Source organism: Biomphalaria glabrata, chromosome 7 (genome assembly GCF_947242115.1).
Source record: "Biomphalaria glabrata chromosome 7, xgBioGlab47.1, whole genome shotgun sequence".
Taxonomy (NCBI): domain Eukaryota; kingdom Metazoa; phylum Mollusca; class Gastropoda; family Planorbidae; genus Biomphalaria; species Biomphalaria glabrata.
The window spans coordinates 10367191-10383894 of NC_074717.1; the positions used below are offsets into that span (position 1 = coordinate 10367191).

The window sequence follows — 16704 nt, forward strand, 5'->3', positions numbered from 1 at the left end:
GGAGGTGAACTTACTCCAGTTACCAGAGGACACCACGAGAGCAAGGAGGTGAACTTATTCCGGTTACCAGAGGACACCACGAGAGCAAGGGGGTGAACTTACTCCGGTTACCAGAGGACACCACGACAGCAAGGGGGTGAACTTACTCCAGTTACCAGAGGACACCACGAAAGCAAGGAGGTGAACTTACACCAGTTACCAGAGGACACCACGAGGGCAAGGAGGTGAACTTACTCCAGTTACCAGAGGACACCACGTGAGCAAGGAGGTGAACTTACTCCAGTTACCAGAGGACACCACGAGAGCAAGGGGGTGAACTTACTCCAGTTACCAGAGGACAGCACGAGAGCAAGGGGGTGAACTTACTCCAGTTACCAGAGGACAGCACGAGAGCAAGGGGGTGAACTTACTCCAGTTACCAGAGGACAGCACGAGAGCAAGGGGGTGAACTTACTCCAGTTACCAGAGGACACCACGAGAGCAAGGAGGTGAACTTACTCCAGTTACCAGAGGACACCACGAGGAGGTCGGCGGGCACTGTCCCCATGCCTTTCATTAAAGGTGCATTATTTTTTAATACAATATTGTTTTTGTTATTTATAAGTTCTCAGCTTTTACAAATTCCTCGTTGTAGAAAAGGCTTTTCATAATTTTATGATTTTGTTACGAAGAAAAATATCACAATATCAGTTTAAAGTTTATAATTTTATAGGTTATAATTTTACAGCTTATTATTTTCAACTTTGTAAACCCATAGTTTATAATTTTATAGTTTACAATTTTTATAGTTTTCTTAGTACCATCGCTTCCGTGGAAGAACCCAAAATTCTTTCTACCTAACGTCTATCGTATGCATTGTATCTAAGGAATGCGCTCTAATGAATTATCTTTTTATTTTTTTTTTCATGTATCTTTTTTGGTATCTTGAAAAAACTTTCCTTTAAGCTCTCAGCGAACATAACTGAGCTCGAGTTGAAGCTTGAGTTGAAAATTTTTCCAAGTCACGATGGAGACTCGAACTGAGTTCCACAAGCGTTTATGCCAGATTCCTAATAAAGACAGCTGCAAATTAAAAGACTGGCGAATGGAAAGGTAGAATAAAGATTTAACAATAAATATTTAAAAAAAATGGATTTATTCAATTGTGATGATGGACATTATATAGACATTCATTTTTAATGTTCTCCAACGTCTGACTTGACTCAAAGACTTGACTTTGAGACTTGACTTGACTTAAAACACCTGACTTGACTTAGATGCTTGACTTGGCCGGTTTAATAATAGCCTTTACCTGAAACAGAGGAAATGAGCCAGAGTTTTTTTGTAATTTTTTTTACCAAAGCAACAATCATTGTTGTAATAGACAATATATATTTGAATTGGGGAGGATCAATTTCACTATCAACTCAACAATGTCAAGGACGCTATTTTTGGACTTGAACATTTAAAAAAAAGAAAAGGAAGAACTTAGAAAATGATTTGATTTTGCAGGGCTAATTAATGCACATAAATTATGATATACCTTTAAAAAACCCCAGCTTAACAACACACTTCCTATATCTTGTACACCCGGGAAACACCAAAAAGAGCTATAGTTGTTTTTTTTTTACCATGTATGACAATCTTCACTGTTTAAAAGCTGTTGTAAGAATTTTGTTTTAAAAGTAATTTCTTAAGAACATGCACCTAGTGTATTTTCTTGAAATGTCTATAGAAGTCTATCTCGTCAATAAAGATACTATAATATTTCTATTCTCTCGGAAACAAATATATTCAAACTAAGACTATAGTCTACATTTACTTTTGACGAGGCCACGACGAGATAATATATATATAATATCTTTGTTTGTGGGCTACTGATTTAATTTATATATACATAAGTAAATAAAAGCAATTGTACCAGAGGATAACTTTAAAGCAGTGTTTAAGTTTTGATCATAGACTTATATATACTATATGTAAACTGGACATAGGAGATTTTTTAACACTACAAAAAATGTCATGAAAATGTTTTACAAAGTTGAAACAAGTTGTTTTGTAAAGTAGTTATAAGAAGTATAGTTGTTTTTTTCAACCTTAACCTATATAACATATAATTTAATTTTTAGATCTAGATAAAAAAAATAAGAGTACTCTCGTCTCATACATAATCTAGAAAGATCTAGGTAATCAAAATATTTAAATGTACACAAGATGATTAAAATCAACTAACATAATTATTTCGATCTAGGATTTTTGAAACATTATCTCAATGGAAACAAACAGGAAATGGCTTAGTTTCATATAATTTGTGTGAATATATAGTTCTGTAATTCATAGCCCATTGTAAAGAAAATCCGAGAGAAATGATTTTGCATTATTTCTAAACTTTGAAAATTAAAGATAATTACTTTTCTAAGACAGATAAGATTGATTGGGGCGACTTCCATTATAGATTGAAAAAAGAGTTACGTTCATAAAAATCTCTATATATAGGTCTGTCAATCAATCAATCGCGGATAAGAATTTGTTTCCGGTTTTCAGTCTAGATATAATATATTTAAGTCTATGATTTTGATATAAAGCTAGGGATAATAAACAGCGAAGTGAAAAGTTTTGTGGCTGAAATTATTTCGTATGCTCGAGCAGCTTTAGAGAGTACTTGACTTTTCTTATTAAGACTTTTAAACGTTGTGATGGCTCTATAGTAGCCTAGTTCACACATGGGGAGAGATGTACTATTTCTATCCTCCTCCCTGTACATGTGTAGAAAGCTTTAACTCTAGCGCTGAGATGGACTATCTAGGGTCAAGAAACTCAACAGCTAAATACAGTCTTTCACCCAGAATAAGGCAAGCAGGTATTATCTCAACTTCGACAGTTGCAAACTCCTATAAGTTCCCCTTTCAGACCTTGCGATCTATATGGCAGATGATGTTAAGGTTATCTGTTTCTTAAGACAGGCACCCATTAAAGTTGGGTGAAATCCCGAAATTCAAAATCCCAGTCTTCACCGAGATTCGAACCCAGGATCCCAGTTTTGTAAGCCGAGCGCTTAACCTCTCAGTCACCGCGCCCGCGGCAAACTCATCTATTCGTAAGTTAATATTTCACTAACAACAACATATCAAAAAAATTAACTTACCATATCCATAGCCACCGAATCCGTATCCACCGTATCCACCAACTCCAACGGCGACAGGGACGACGCTGACAACACCTTTACCGTATCCACCATAGCCGCCTCCGTATCCACCTCCGTAGCCGTATCCACCGCCAAGCCCCCATCCGCCGAGTCCACCGAAGCCTCCCCAGCCGCCTCCTAGACCTCCCCAGCCACCGAGTCCTCCAAAGCCTCCATAGCCTCCAAGACCTCCCCAGCCTCCGTAACCAGTGGCGCTAGCCATGGCGACCAAGAGAAGGACAGCGAGAACTGATTTGTACATTGTCTGAAGAGAAAAGAATGTATACAAAATTAGTATTATGGGGGCTCAAAATGTCGAAGCAAAAATAGTAAAAGGGGAGAGGGGCTTAATTTATGTACTATTTGAAGTCAATACACCAATGCCACCCGATTCTCCTAGACCCCTGACTAATTCCATCGAACCCTCAACTGTCACCCATAAATGAAATCAGTACAAACAGACGTAAATTCATGCGCTATACAGATGGGCTAATGGTTGGACGGATTTTGAATGCAACCCTAAACACTCATCACTTTTTATATAGTTTTACTGGCGAAAAGTAGCTGTATCTATTGACCAAAAAAAGAAAACAACAAACAAACAAAAACAACACTGCGAGGCTCTAGGATGTCCCGCTGATTGCTTATTCTGCACACCCCTTTGAACTATTCTCTTATTGTCATTTGCGTATGTTGACAACATGTGGTGTATTTTGTAACTTTTAGAGCATTTTGTGCATAATGATTAGAGCAGTGTTTCCAAAACTGTGTTCCGCGGAACCCTAGTGATCCGCAAGGCCCGAATACTGAAATAATTAACTAATACATTTCCACACGAATTAACCAATCTAAAAAAACAACAATGTTCCGCTGAATGCTCAGAATGTGCGAAGTGTTCCGTTATGTGAAAACTTTGGGAAACGTTGTTCATGCTTCAAGTTTCAAGTCATTGAGTCTCATTAAATCTGATGTCCTACATCGACGATGGATGAATTCATTTATACGTTTTTATGTATTTTATAAGCAACTCAAGTTACATACATAGCAATTAACAAAGAGATTTTGACCAATATACACAGATCTAGATATCTACAAACATGTTGGAATTAAAGTGAAACATAAATGAAAATTAAAATAAACTTACAAAGCTGCTGGCGCGTGACTGCTGTAAGAGAGTTGGATGTGCTCTGAGAGAGATACAGGACTACGTATGTCAGGTCTTATATATCTACCTACTAAATCCCTACGACACATCCCCAGGGCAGGTTCACATTCTTCACCACTAATAAGGAAGCGAATTTGTGACGACCTTACAGATTTTGTAATGCTTTAAACAATATAAAAAAAAATAGTAATAGCTATGTTAGGGTTAGGGTTAGTGAGGTCAAGCTGATAAAGTATAAGGTCAACGAATTATAAGAGTGTTATGCATTCACCAAATGGATCATCTGAATTTAATGGTGTCTGAGTAGCGTACATCACTTAATCAAGGGAGATAGGAGTATGATTCCCGACTCGAGTTGTGTTTGCAAAGGCAACAGTGTGGGACAATCTCTTAGATATTTCGTCCCTTCCCCTCCACAGGTCCAGACAAGAATTAGGGCCTGAGTGAAACCATTCGGTATAGAAGGCGTGAACACTGACCTTCAATCTGTGGGCAATTTAGACTAAGAGATCGTTGCTACGTCATACAGACCTGTGACATTGGTCTCCACTGCCCACAAGTTGTGACATTGGTGTCCACTGCCCACAAGTTGCGACAATGGTCTCCACTGCCCACAAGTTGTGACATTGGTCTCCACTGCCCACAAGCTGTGACATTGGTCTCCATTGCCCACAAGTTGTGACATTGGTCTCCACTGCCCACAAGTTGCGACATTGATCCCACTGCCCACAAGTTGTGACATTGGTCTCCACTGCCCACAAGTTGTGACATTGGTCTCCACTGCCCACAAGCTGTGACATTGATCCCACTGCCCACAAGTTGTGACATTGGTCTCCACTGCCCACAAGTTGCGACATTGCAGGTCAATGTTCAGGCAGTAAAACGAAGTTCGTATTAAAATTATTTTTAAAAACAACATTTGAATCAGTTTTCTATTCCATGAGTTAGTGAATAAATGGAAAATCTATTTGATAATGATCCATTACAACAAGAAGAAAAAAACACAGCTTATATAAGGAAAATAACTGCACATGTATATATACATCGGACAGGCGGATTGAGTTGATATAAGGCTGGTGTTGTGTCTGAATGCCAGGGAGCTGATTTTTAAAAGAAGAACTATTTGCAGACAAAGAAAATAAGCCTTTAACATTTTTCAAAAGAGACCATCACAGCGTTCTAGCGCTAACGTGTCTGCAGGGTCAGGGTAGGGGGCGTGTATGATTCGAGATATAGTCTGTCTTAACTCCCCATCTACTGAATCATTCAGACAATAAAAAGATATTAAAGGTAAGTTTAAGCAGTCATTACTTTGTACAGAATAAATCCAATAACTTTCGTCGAGTTTTATTATATTAAAATGAGACTGCAATTAAAAAGCGACATCTCTTATCGAAAATTAGACAAAATTCAACTATTTAGGAGTTTCTCTTTTCTATTATTTTTTGAATTGATGTATTTTTAAATAATTTGGATAATTTTGGAAACTTGTTTCCTTAGCTATCTACATAATGTACAATGATTTAGGCGCATTTTAAAATCAGAACCACTGTATAGAGCAGCTAAGTGTCAATCTACGTTTGTGTTGACAACTAGGATGGCTGCCTGGTCGTGCGGTTTGCGCGCTGGACTGTTGTTTGGATTTATCGATGGTCCCGGGTTCAAACCCTGCCCGCTCCCATCCCCCGTCGTCCTGCGGAAGGTTTGGACTAGGAAGTAAACTATCTTCAACTCTGAAGGAACATCCGAAACATGTAAAACATTTTACAAACAAACATTTTAGTTTAGACCTATTGAGTTACCTCCCCTTGTTTGTATATTCCATAGATACGACCTACCACACTGGGCGTTAAGGAATGTACGTAGTGTTTTATATTTATTTAAAGATGACAGGTGAAGAGCTAATACACATTCATTGCAATTAAATCTAGGCTCTAGAGTCTTGGGTATGAGGAAATACGTAATTATCAGAAGTATTATTTAAAGAATATTATTATCAAGATGGCTGCCTGATAGTGCTGGACTGTCATTAGGTCGTGCCGATGGTCCCGGGTTCATACCCTTGCTCACTGCTATCCCCCGTCGTCATTATTGTATTTCTGTAAGACAAGCCAGTTCATTTTGCAGAAACTATTGAGTGCTGATGAAAGGTTGTGGGCAGGTCACTCTTACTTTTCGTGTTTATAAAAGACCAAAAAAAAAAAAAAACAAGTAAAAAAAATACTTTAAAAAACCACCACCACCAACAACAAACAACACAAAGCTTTTCTATTTTTGTGAATGCAAGGTTTATGGTTTTAAAAAAGGTGTTTCAGAACGCCAGTTGAGAGCATCTGATCACTCATCAAATTTTTTAAATGCTTTTTAGCACTTTCTGCTGTTTTAAAACGTTTTTTAAATACTTAATCTGTTAATATCACTTTTATGGGTTTTTTTTTAAAGTGTTCAAATAATAATAATGAATTGTTTGACAAATGCATGTAAGTAGGATAGTGATACTATGATTTAAAAAAAAAACAATGTTCGTCACATTGCCCAACCTTGCCACGCTTCTGGATGACATAACGCACTTTATGCTAGCAATCGATTAAAAAATGAATGAGCACTATGTCATTGACCTTTAAAGCATTAGAATTTACGATTAAATCCGACTTGACCTTTAACTAAGACATGAAAATGTCATTGTTTTTGTCCACAAGTCAATTTGCTGGCTTAAAATGAATTGACAGGCTTATCTAGTACATGTCGTGTTGCCCCGCGGCTGCTGACTCTGGACATGCATATAAGGCCAGTCAATACGGTAAAAAGGAGACATCACTCCACGGATCACCTACCGCCGTCTCTGCCTCGCAATCCACCAACTCAACGGTAAGTATCCACGATAAAAGACATACATCTCATTGGAATAAAAATGCATCCATTAAATTGTATTTTTAATTTTTTTTTTTCCAAAAGAACGTTAGTTCCAAAAATATTTTCCTAACCAGACAAACAGTTTTATAAAGTCAGAAATCTGTAAAGCTTTTTTTTATAAAGTCAGAAATCTGTAAAGCTTTTTTTATAAAGTCAGAAATCTGTAAAGCTTTTTTATAAAGTCAGAAATCTGTAAAGCTTTTTTATAAAGTCAGAAATCTGTAAAGCTTTTTTATAAAGTCAGAAATCTGTAAAGATTTTTTTATAAAGTCAGAAATCTGTAAAGCTTTTTTTATAAAGTCAGAAATCTGTAAAGCTTTTTTTATAAAGTCAGAAATCTGTAAAGCTTTTTTTATAAAGTCAGAAATCTGTAAAGCTTTTTTTATAAAGTCAGAAATCTGTAAAGCTTTTTTTATAAAGTCAGAAATCTGTAAAGCTTTTTTTATAAAGTCAGAAATCTGTAAAGCTTTTTTTATAAAGTCAGAAATCTGTAAAGCTTTTTTTATAAAGTCAGAAATCTGTAAAGCTTTTTTTATAAAGTCAGAAATCTGTAAAGCTTTTTTTATAAAGTCAGAAATCTGTAAAGCTTTTTTTATAAAGTCAGAAATCTGTAAAGCTTTTATTATAAAGTCAGAAATCTGTAAAGCTTTTTTTATAAAGTCAGAAATCTGTAAAGCTCTTTTTTTATAAAGTCAGAAATCTGTAAAGCTCTTTTTTTATAAAGTCAGTAATCTTTAAAGCTTGTTTTATAAATTCAGAAATTTGTAAAGCCATTTTTTTAGCTATTCAAAATAAATGACGAAACTTTCACTTGTCGCTACTTTAGACGAAATAGAAAGTAGTAGCCTATGTCTTGTATTCCATTAATTTTGATAAATGATTATTGCAAGTAGAGAAATGTGATACAATCAAAAGTGCCGTGGTTTATAATGTATTGAAAAAAATCATTAGAAGAATGTAATTGTGAAAAATGTTATTCCAATGGCTGTCGTTAATATTAAAGTTCATGTTAACATACGGAAATGCTATTTTTGAAAACGTTGGAACATTATAGTTGTTAGAAATAGTGACATAAATTGTCTGTCTAGTCAAGGCTGCAGTGCTATTCTGAGTCATTATCTATCACGTCACTAAAAAAAATCCTATTACATATTTTTTTATATTTGTCATAGTACAAATAAGTATAGTATTTAATGACATATACAGCAGAATATTCTCTGACTTGCTTCCCCAGACAATGTACAAATCAGTTCTCGCTGTTCTTCTCTTGGTCGCCATGGCTAGCGCTACTGGATACGGAGGCTGGGGAGGTCTTGGAGGCTGGGGAGGCTTTGGAGGACTCGGAGGCTGGGGAGGTCTCGGAGGCGGCTGGGGAGGACTCGGTGGATGGGGACGTGGAGGTGGATACGGCTACGGTGGAGGATACGGAGGTGGATACGGAGGAGGTTATGGTGGATACGGCAAAGGATTTGTCAGTGTCATTCCTGTCGCTGTTGGTGTTGGTGGATACGGATAAGGTGGATATGGTGGATATGGATATGGTGGATATGGATACGGTAAGTTGATTGTTTAAAAAAAAAATATTTCGCTTTTTACTTGAATGATTCTTGTGCTGAACAATATGCCAGTAGTATCCAATCTTTTTGGGCCACATAAGGTTTTGACAAACAAGTCATGGGCAGGACCAACACAAAGAAAATTTTCTTAATGAATGTCATGCCTGGGCGACTTTATTACACATTGTCGGCTGGAGCTGTTTATGATTTTAAACGAAATTTTTTCTAACAGTATAGGCAGTTTATTTTTACAAGGCTATTTCAACACACTCCGTCTGTCTGTCTGGTTAAACGTTTGTTCTCGTTATTTCTCCCACACCCTATCTCGGATTAAGTGGACATTTTTATTCAATAATTAATTTTTTTCTGACAAAACAACAATCAATAAAAAATTAACCAATTAGTTAATTACTATTGGACATTTAATTATTTTGTTTGGCATCGAACAAGGGAAGGACATTGTACTTGAATTTGTTGAATTAGTCCCCTTTATACTTTGTAGAGAGAGATAGTTCGCAGAGATCAGCATTTTCTTTTATTATTATTATAAATGCATTTAAAAAGCGATCATGGTGGCATTCTCCCTGATAACCCCTTCTTCCCCCCCCCCCTTTTACCAATCGGTCCAGACCAGTGATAGGATCATAGTGTATTGAGAAAGATAAAAGCAAGAAATTGTGCTATTCAAAAACATATGATTAATATATTTTCAATCGCACAGATTAACTATTGTTAGTGTAGATCTATTACAAATAAAGATACCAATACAAGTATACTCCCTATAATTTCTTTTTTACGTTTTTTTTTCTTGTTTATTTTATGGTTCCATGCAGTGGCGTAACTAAGGGGGGGGGGGATGGGGGGGGAGAATTTTAAAATCCCCCCGGGCCCCCACCTACTAGGTGGGGGGCCCCCAAATGGGTGTCCGAAATTTATTTGTAAATACATAAATTAATATATTTGATTGACAAATAGTGTCAACGGGTGTCTTTTTTTTATCAACATTTATGGATTAAATTTATCAAAAAGACTAAACCTAGATATTTTAAAAATATTTTTGCCGCAGAGATCAGTTTTTAAAGATTGTGTATATTTTCTATATTAAACTTTGTTGCCACGAATAAAACTGCATGGTATACAGCGAATTCCAGGTATCTTGTTACCTTTACTAATAATAGATCTAAATGGCGAGTATTATATGGCTACACTAATTAACCTTGAAGCAAAATTTACAGAATCGAGTATAACTAAAAGTTATTCTTAACAATGCTAAAATTGTCCATTATTCGGGTTTGGCGTCTATAATTTCAGAATTAAACTTCACACTCGAGTTATTACCCCTTTATTCATCTTTCCTCAATCCAATGGAAACTCTCTTTTTATTTACATCTAATGATCTAATCTTTTTGCTTTCGCACAAAACATAAACAAAAAATAATGACGTAATATCATATAATATTAATACATCCTTTCTATTGAAGTTATTATCACACCCTTCCTTTTAAAGTTCTTAATAGTGATATCTACTAGCAGGGCCGGCCCTAGCATTTGCTGGGCCCTATGCGAAACGGATCGTGCGGGGCCTAGTCTGGGTAGAGATAAGCATAATGTCAAAATTATTATTTTTTGAATTAGAAAATAGGCCTACTTTCGTCTTTGCAATCATTTTTTTTCAAATGAAAGCTAGCAGCCTCGCAATGCCACTTTTTATTTATTGGCACCCCAAAACGTCAATTTCGTCTATTCTTCAGGAGATTTGAATAAATTCAAAAAAAGTTCAGGACTTTATCGTATATTTTGCCTTTTCATGAGATTTCCTGGAGGCCCTGAAAAATCAGGAGGTCGCGAAAACCCTGTTATTTTATATACGTTATAATTGTTTAATTTAATAATGTACACTTGGAATTAGCGCGGGGCCTATGAAAGCGCGGCGCCCACTGCGACCGGCACTGTCTAGAAGGAACTTTAACAATTCGTCCACTTCTGGTTGTCTTGACTGAACAAGTTCTCTAGACGTTGATCTATAACTGTCTGTTTCGTTTGTAGCAACAGTTTGCAGTTCATTGTCTTCATCGGTATCATAGTACCCAGAGATGTCTTCATCGAAACTCTTATTTAAAAAGCGTTGATTTCTTCTGTATGTTATTCCATTGTTTGTCTTTATGATGTAAGATCTGGGTGCTGATTTTTTTTTTATGACAACTGCTTTCTGCCACGTTTGACCTAGACGAACTCTCCGACAGAATAATCTTTAGGTAGTCTTGCTTTTGCATCGTATTTCACTTTGCTTTTCATCTGTCGTTCGTTGAGTAATGTCTCTGCATTTTCAGCTACCGATGGTTTCAATAGTTTGGGATCAGTTGGAATGATTCCCTGAGTCTTCTTCTCGTCAGCAGTTGTGATGATGAATACGGCAGTTCACTTATCGGAGTATTTCTATACTCGGGCATAACGAGATATGGATCTTTCCCACTTTTGTATGCTCTGAATCCTTTTGCTTTCGCACAAAACATAAACAACCAACAATGACGTAATGCCATATAATATTAGCACAGAATCTTCTTCATGCAGTGGAAAATTACGAATTTTTTGCCTATCTTGAATTCTGGTCAAAGCTCCTGTGCCCAATTAATATAGTTCGGAAGAAACTACAAAAGTCTGGACTGCATATACGGGAATCTGCTAAAGAAATTAGTACCCTTTCATGCTTTCTGCAAAATGATGAGAAACTGACAAAAACCCAATCCATCGAAAAAGCAAAAGAAGGTAGTGAATACTATGGATTCCCTGTAATCAAAACAACCATATGAAAGAAAAGACTTGATGGGAAGTTGAGTTCTAATGTAGGACTGTCAATACAACTGCAATTCAAACGTGTTTCGACAGAAGTGCTGGACAGATTTCATATGGAGATGAAGGGCAGATTCCAAAGGCTGGAAAGAAAATGGATACTTTTGGGTTTCTTCTTGAACCAAGACACCTGTTAGAAGACACGCTTGTGACAAACTGTGCTACTTTTCCTGTTTGTATGTTGAAATAAATGGAAAATCGCTTTTTCAATGATGTCATTGATGCACGAGCACTTTTCATCAACAAACAGTAATACAATCACCAATAGACATATTGAGGAAACAGGCTTCATATGGGAATTACGTGTGCTCAGACTTTGCAACCTCCTCCGAATACCGATAACTCAGGCCACTTCCATTACGTCATGTGAGAGATCATTCTCAAAGCTCAAGCTCATCAAAAAGTATCTCAGGAGCACAATGACGCAAGAAAGGCTTATCATAGTTTTAATGTCACTGAAGTCACAAATACTAGAAAGTATCGATGTAGTTGATGTTATAGATGTCTTTGCTGCACAGAATGCACGAAGTGAAGCGATATCAATTTAGATTTGTCACTTGTGCATTATTTAACTAATAAACAACGGTATTATTCATTAAAAGAGTCTTGATGATTACTTTTTGTTACGTTTACTGATATACTGAACCAATTTGATTTGGGGCTTATATATTTTTGCGTACATTATCTCATGTCATATGTCGAATGTCAAAATGCAAGGGGCCCCAAAAGAGGTCAATCCCCCCGGGCCCCCAAATCCCTAGTTACGCCCCTGGTTCCATGCATGCTCAGTGTGGTAGGTTAAAACGTAACTATCTTCCCAGCAAAGAAATTATTTCACAGTTTATAATACAATACTTGGGCCGATGAAAACAATGATTCAAACAACAAACAACAAAACTTTTTAAACTTTCTAGACCACCACCCCCTCCCCATCTCCCTTGGCTTATGATCTGTGGCCATGATCTTTCTTCTTTAAATCTTATTACGAAAGTCTGATCTAATGGCTTTAGATCTTTATGTTTGATGGTTAATGAAATAATTATCGTAAATTCTGAATAATAACAACAATAACAACTACAAACTGTTAGATCCATAATTTACAGAATAAATGTAGTTATGTTTATAATCATACAGTGTATAACAAATATAACACCTCTGTAATCACCGACGAATGTGTTCAGTACAAAAATGAGCCTATAAACTGTAAACTAAATTTAATACATTGATTCACTACAGTAGAAAAATTAAGAACACTTCTGGAAAGGAAAGGGTCTCAAGCACCACCATTACCACCCCACAAACACACACCTACATACTGACAATTTATTAAGTCCTAAACTTGTGTACAACACCCTCCTTGATCAGCCAACGATCTCTTGTATAGCGCATCTTGAATGTGGTCTCATTTCTATGCTCAAATCTCGTGGGGGAGGGTTTAATGTTTGAAAGGGGCTTAGTAAACATAGTTCAGCTCGAATCAGGATTCGAACATGTGCCCTTTTGATAGCGGTTTATGCCACGCATCAGATATTACTTGATTGACAATGTCCGTAGACCTGCCTTTAAAATATCCTTACAGCGCTGGATATAGGCAATACATTTTTTTCCACTTATATTTCAAATATTTTGAAGAACGAGAACAGGAACATGCTAAAAAAATTATCTTTAAAAAAAAAACAAAAAAACGAAAGCTTATCTAAGGGAAAGAACCTCAAAATCACAGCCATATAATAATAATAATAATAATAATAATAATAATAACGGAAAGCTGGAAAAACAACGAAAATATGGGAACCTTGGCTCGGAGATTAGGCGTTTATGGAAATGATCTAAAACAACAATATACCCCATTGTCATATCAACCAAAGGGATAATAACAACTGACCTCACAGATACCTTTGAGGCCCTTGTCATTCCTAGGAACATTCTCGTTGCCTTTCAGAGGGCGGTACTTCTGCAGACCTGCCACATCACCAGAAAATTCCTCAATGGAAACCGATAAAGGGACTACGATGAATTTTGTTTCCCTTTAACAAAACTCGACCCTGGCTTCGCCAGAGAATGAATACTCATTCTCCTATGATAATAATAATAATAATAATTTTATTTATACAGCGCTGTTAACAAACAAAATGTAGGCTCAAGGCGCTGTGATAACATTACAAACATAAACACGAGAGCTAAAATGAAAAGCTAATCTAAAAAAGTTTCAAAACTGCAGGAATAAGCTCCCTTATTGGTTATTGTTTTTTTTTTTTTTTTTTTTGTGGTTGATTTATGGATTGTCATCAACTATGAATAATTATGCAAATTTCAACTTGATTCAAGAATGGGAAGTGAGAGAAAAACATGTACAAAATATAATAAGGGTATAACTCCATATATACAGTCACATAGCTCAATAAGTAGCATTTCTTTCCCTTATTAGATACTAAACAAAATAATTAATTACCACTAATTAATTAACTAATTTTTTTTTTAATTAGTTTATGTTTTGTTGATTCATGTTTTGTCAAGTACAATAAATAATTTTGTTAAGTTCCAAAGTGATCCATGAATTGGTTTGGAGAAATAACGTGTACAAAATTTGTACCAGACAGACAGCGCGAGTTGGTGTAAGCTTTGTAAAATTTGCCTTATGTTATTAGGGATTTATGATGATTTATCAAGTCTAACTCCTGCCCTCTCTTGTTACAAGACTTTCTGTTTTTCTATTGGATTTTTAAAGAAGGAAAAATTGATTATCGATTATTTCTTGATTAATGTTTATTTTATTACAAAATTCTAATACAACATGTTTCTTAATTCCCCCTTTTTTTCAGGCAAAGGCTATTATTAGATCTAGATAAATCCAAAACTTGATTGTGTGTTGGTGCTTGTATTGAACATAAACGATTCAAGTTGCCATGGAGATTCACTTTTGTTATTGAATTAAATGAAATTTAAAAACAAATTTGTCTTTTTCTCTTTAAAGGGATTTGTATTTTAATTTTTTATATGCATGAATGCGTTAATTTTTAAGTTTAATAACAAGAAAATAAAAATAAAAATAATTATATAAGAGAAAGAACTGCACATTATAGCCATATATCACAATACTGGAAACATGTATTTTCCTTTAACTATTTCAAAGAAAGTTAATTAATTATTTCTAATTTATTAATTAATTGTTTAATATTTTGATTGATTTATATATTTTGTTAGGAACATAAATAACTGTGCAAAGTTTCAACTTGATCCGTGAATGGGAAATCGGATAAATGACGCCTACAAAATGTATATCAGACAGAGACGCAATAAGTTGATAAAAGCCTTGTAATAAAAAAAAAAGTAGAGTACCCCTTCAGACATTGAAACCTAAAGGGCAGATGATGTATAGTAAAGGTTATATATTTATAGGGTTAACTAGGGTGTCGTATGTCCAGCACAATGACTAATCGCCTTAACCTTCCCCAATGAATGTACTCTTTTAGTGGACTTAAAGGTAACCTAAAAATTCCAAAATAAAAATCCCAGTCTTCACCGAGATTCGAACCCGGGACCTCTCGGTTCGGAAGCCAAGCGTTTTACCACACTCAATTCAGTTTAATGATTTAAACAAATAGATGTAAAGCAGTGGTGTCCAACATTTATCGGACTGTGGGCCATGTAAATTTACGAGATGCAAAGTCCCAGGCTGTATCAGTGAAACGAAATATCGTTTAGTCCAATAGTTCAAAGCCTCAAGGCTTCCTTATGCAGCGTGGACAGAAGTTTTAAAGGGCCAGATAGCTCTGCGTCTCAGGCAGAATTTGATCCGCATGCCATAGGCTGTATATCATTAACTCTTTCTCTACTAATTGACGATGCCAACGTTGATTTGACTCCCATTAAACTAAATTGATTTTTGGATTTTTAAAACTTTAATATGTGTTGTGTAAAAAGAGCACGCATTCTCCTATAATTCAATACCCAAATATAACATTTTCTGATAACAAACAAAGTGTTATTGAAGTGTGATCATAACAGGATAATGAAATACAAATGAGCAAAATGAATAATATACTATCGGAACGTGAAAAATAATTACTGAGATATAGAGTTAATCTCGATTTCAGACAAAAAAATAGTTATAATCAATTTCTACTTCAGGATTCCAAGTATACCTCTTATGTCTGTTACAAGTTATAACCATTGGCGTAGCTAGGGTGGGGGAGGAGAGGGGGGGGGAGAATTTGAACATCCCCCCCGGGCCGCCACTTGAGCAGTGGCGTAGCAAGGTAACCGTGGGCCCGGGTTCAGGAATATGTTGGTGGGCCCCCCTCCCCCAATAAGACGAATGTAATGTGAGACAAAACAATTGAGCAATTTGAATGTATCGGTGCATTTACAAAAAGACATTCCAATGCAAGTAGTGTGCCATTTTTATTAGTAATTAGTTAATTAGTAATGTCATTACGTTTGATTCAGTTAGGACTCAAGCAAGTAACAAACTCTTAAAAGTCAATATTTGTACAATTTCTAAACAGAATAAAACGACTTCAAGATTTTTTAAATGAATAAAGAAATGTTTTATGAGTTCTAAATTCTAACATTTACCACCTTCTTAAAACACTTCTAGGTGTAAAACTTTTAAATATTGATACAAACTATAATTTAATTCTACTTCCATCATTTGACAGTAAATAGATCATACATTTTTTTCTGGCCTTCAAAGTAACAAAGTCAGTAACCAGTGCATCTATTTCTAAATTTTTTGGCTGTTTCTCGCTCAATGGAAAAAACAACTGAATCCAACCTGCTCTGTGTCATAGAAATTGCAATATAATTGTTGATTAATCAAAATTTCGAAAATGACAGCAATGCTGAACAAATTGATACAGACAAAGTGAGAAAGAAGATGCATGCTGTGAAAATGGAAAACTTTATGATAAAATGTTGTCTATGAAATGCTCCTTCTCTTTAGGATTATTCCCCTTTAACCACTTGGGCATAACTTGGGGACCGCTCTTTCCCTTAACGGGCTCAGCACGAGCCTTTCGGGCTGGACACTGATTAGACCAATGCTGGTCCAGTCT

The 16704-nt window shown here is 35.8% G+C and overlaps 2 protein-coding genes across 2 annotated transcripts; one reads left to right on the forward strand and one right to left on the reverse strand.

Annotated features, from left to right (window-relative positions):
* Positions 1-1118: 1118 nt before the first annotated feature.
* LOC106075372 (neuropeptide-like protein 30) lies at positions 1119-4410 on the reverse strand. Its single transcript, XM_056036151.1, has 3 exons — positions 4308-4410; positions 3125-3428; positions 1119-1291 (listed from the first exon to the last, which is right to left on the reverse strand). The coding sequence occupies exons 2-3, from the start codon at positions 3423-3425 to the stop codon at positions 1275-1277; spliced, it is 318 nt and encodes a 105-aa protein (XP_055892126.1). The 5' UTR covers positions 3426-3428; positions 4308-4410; the 3' UTR covers positions 1119-1274.
* A 2694-nt stretch (positions 4411-7104) lies between these two features.
* On the forward strand, positions 7105-14600 carry LOC106075427 (uncharacterized). Its single transcript, XM_056035841.1, has 3 exons — positions 7105-7196; positions 8476-8797; positions 14470-14600. The coding sequence occupies exons 1-3, from the start codon at positions 7105-7107 to the stop codon at positions 14494-14496; spliced, it is 441 nt and encodes a 146-aa protein (XP_055891816.1). The 3' UTR covers positions 14497-14600.
* Positions 14601-16704: the final 2104 nt, after the last annotated feature.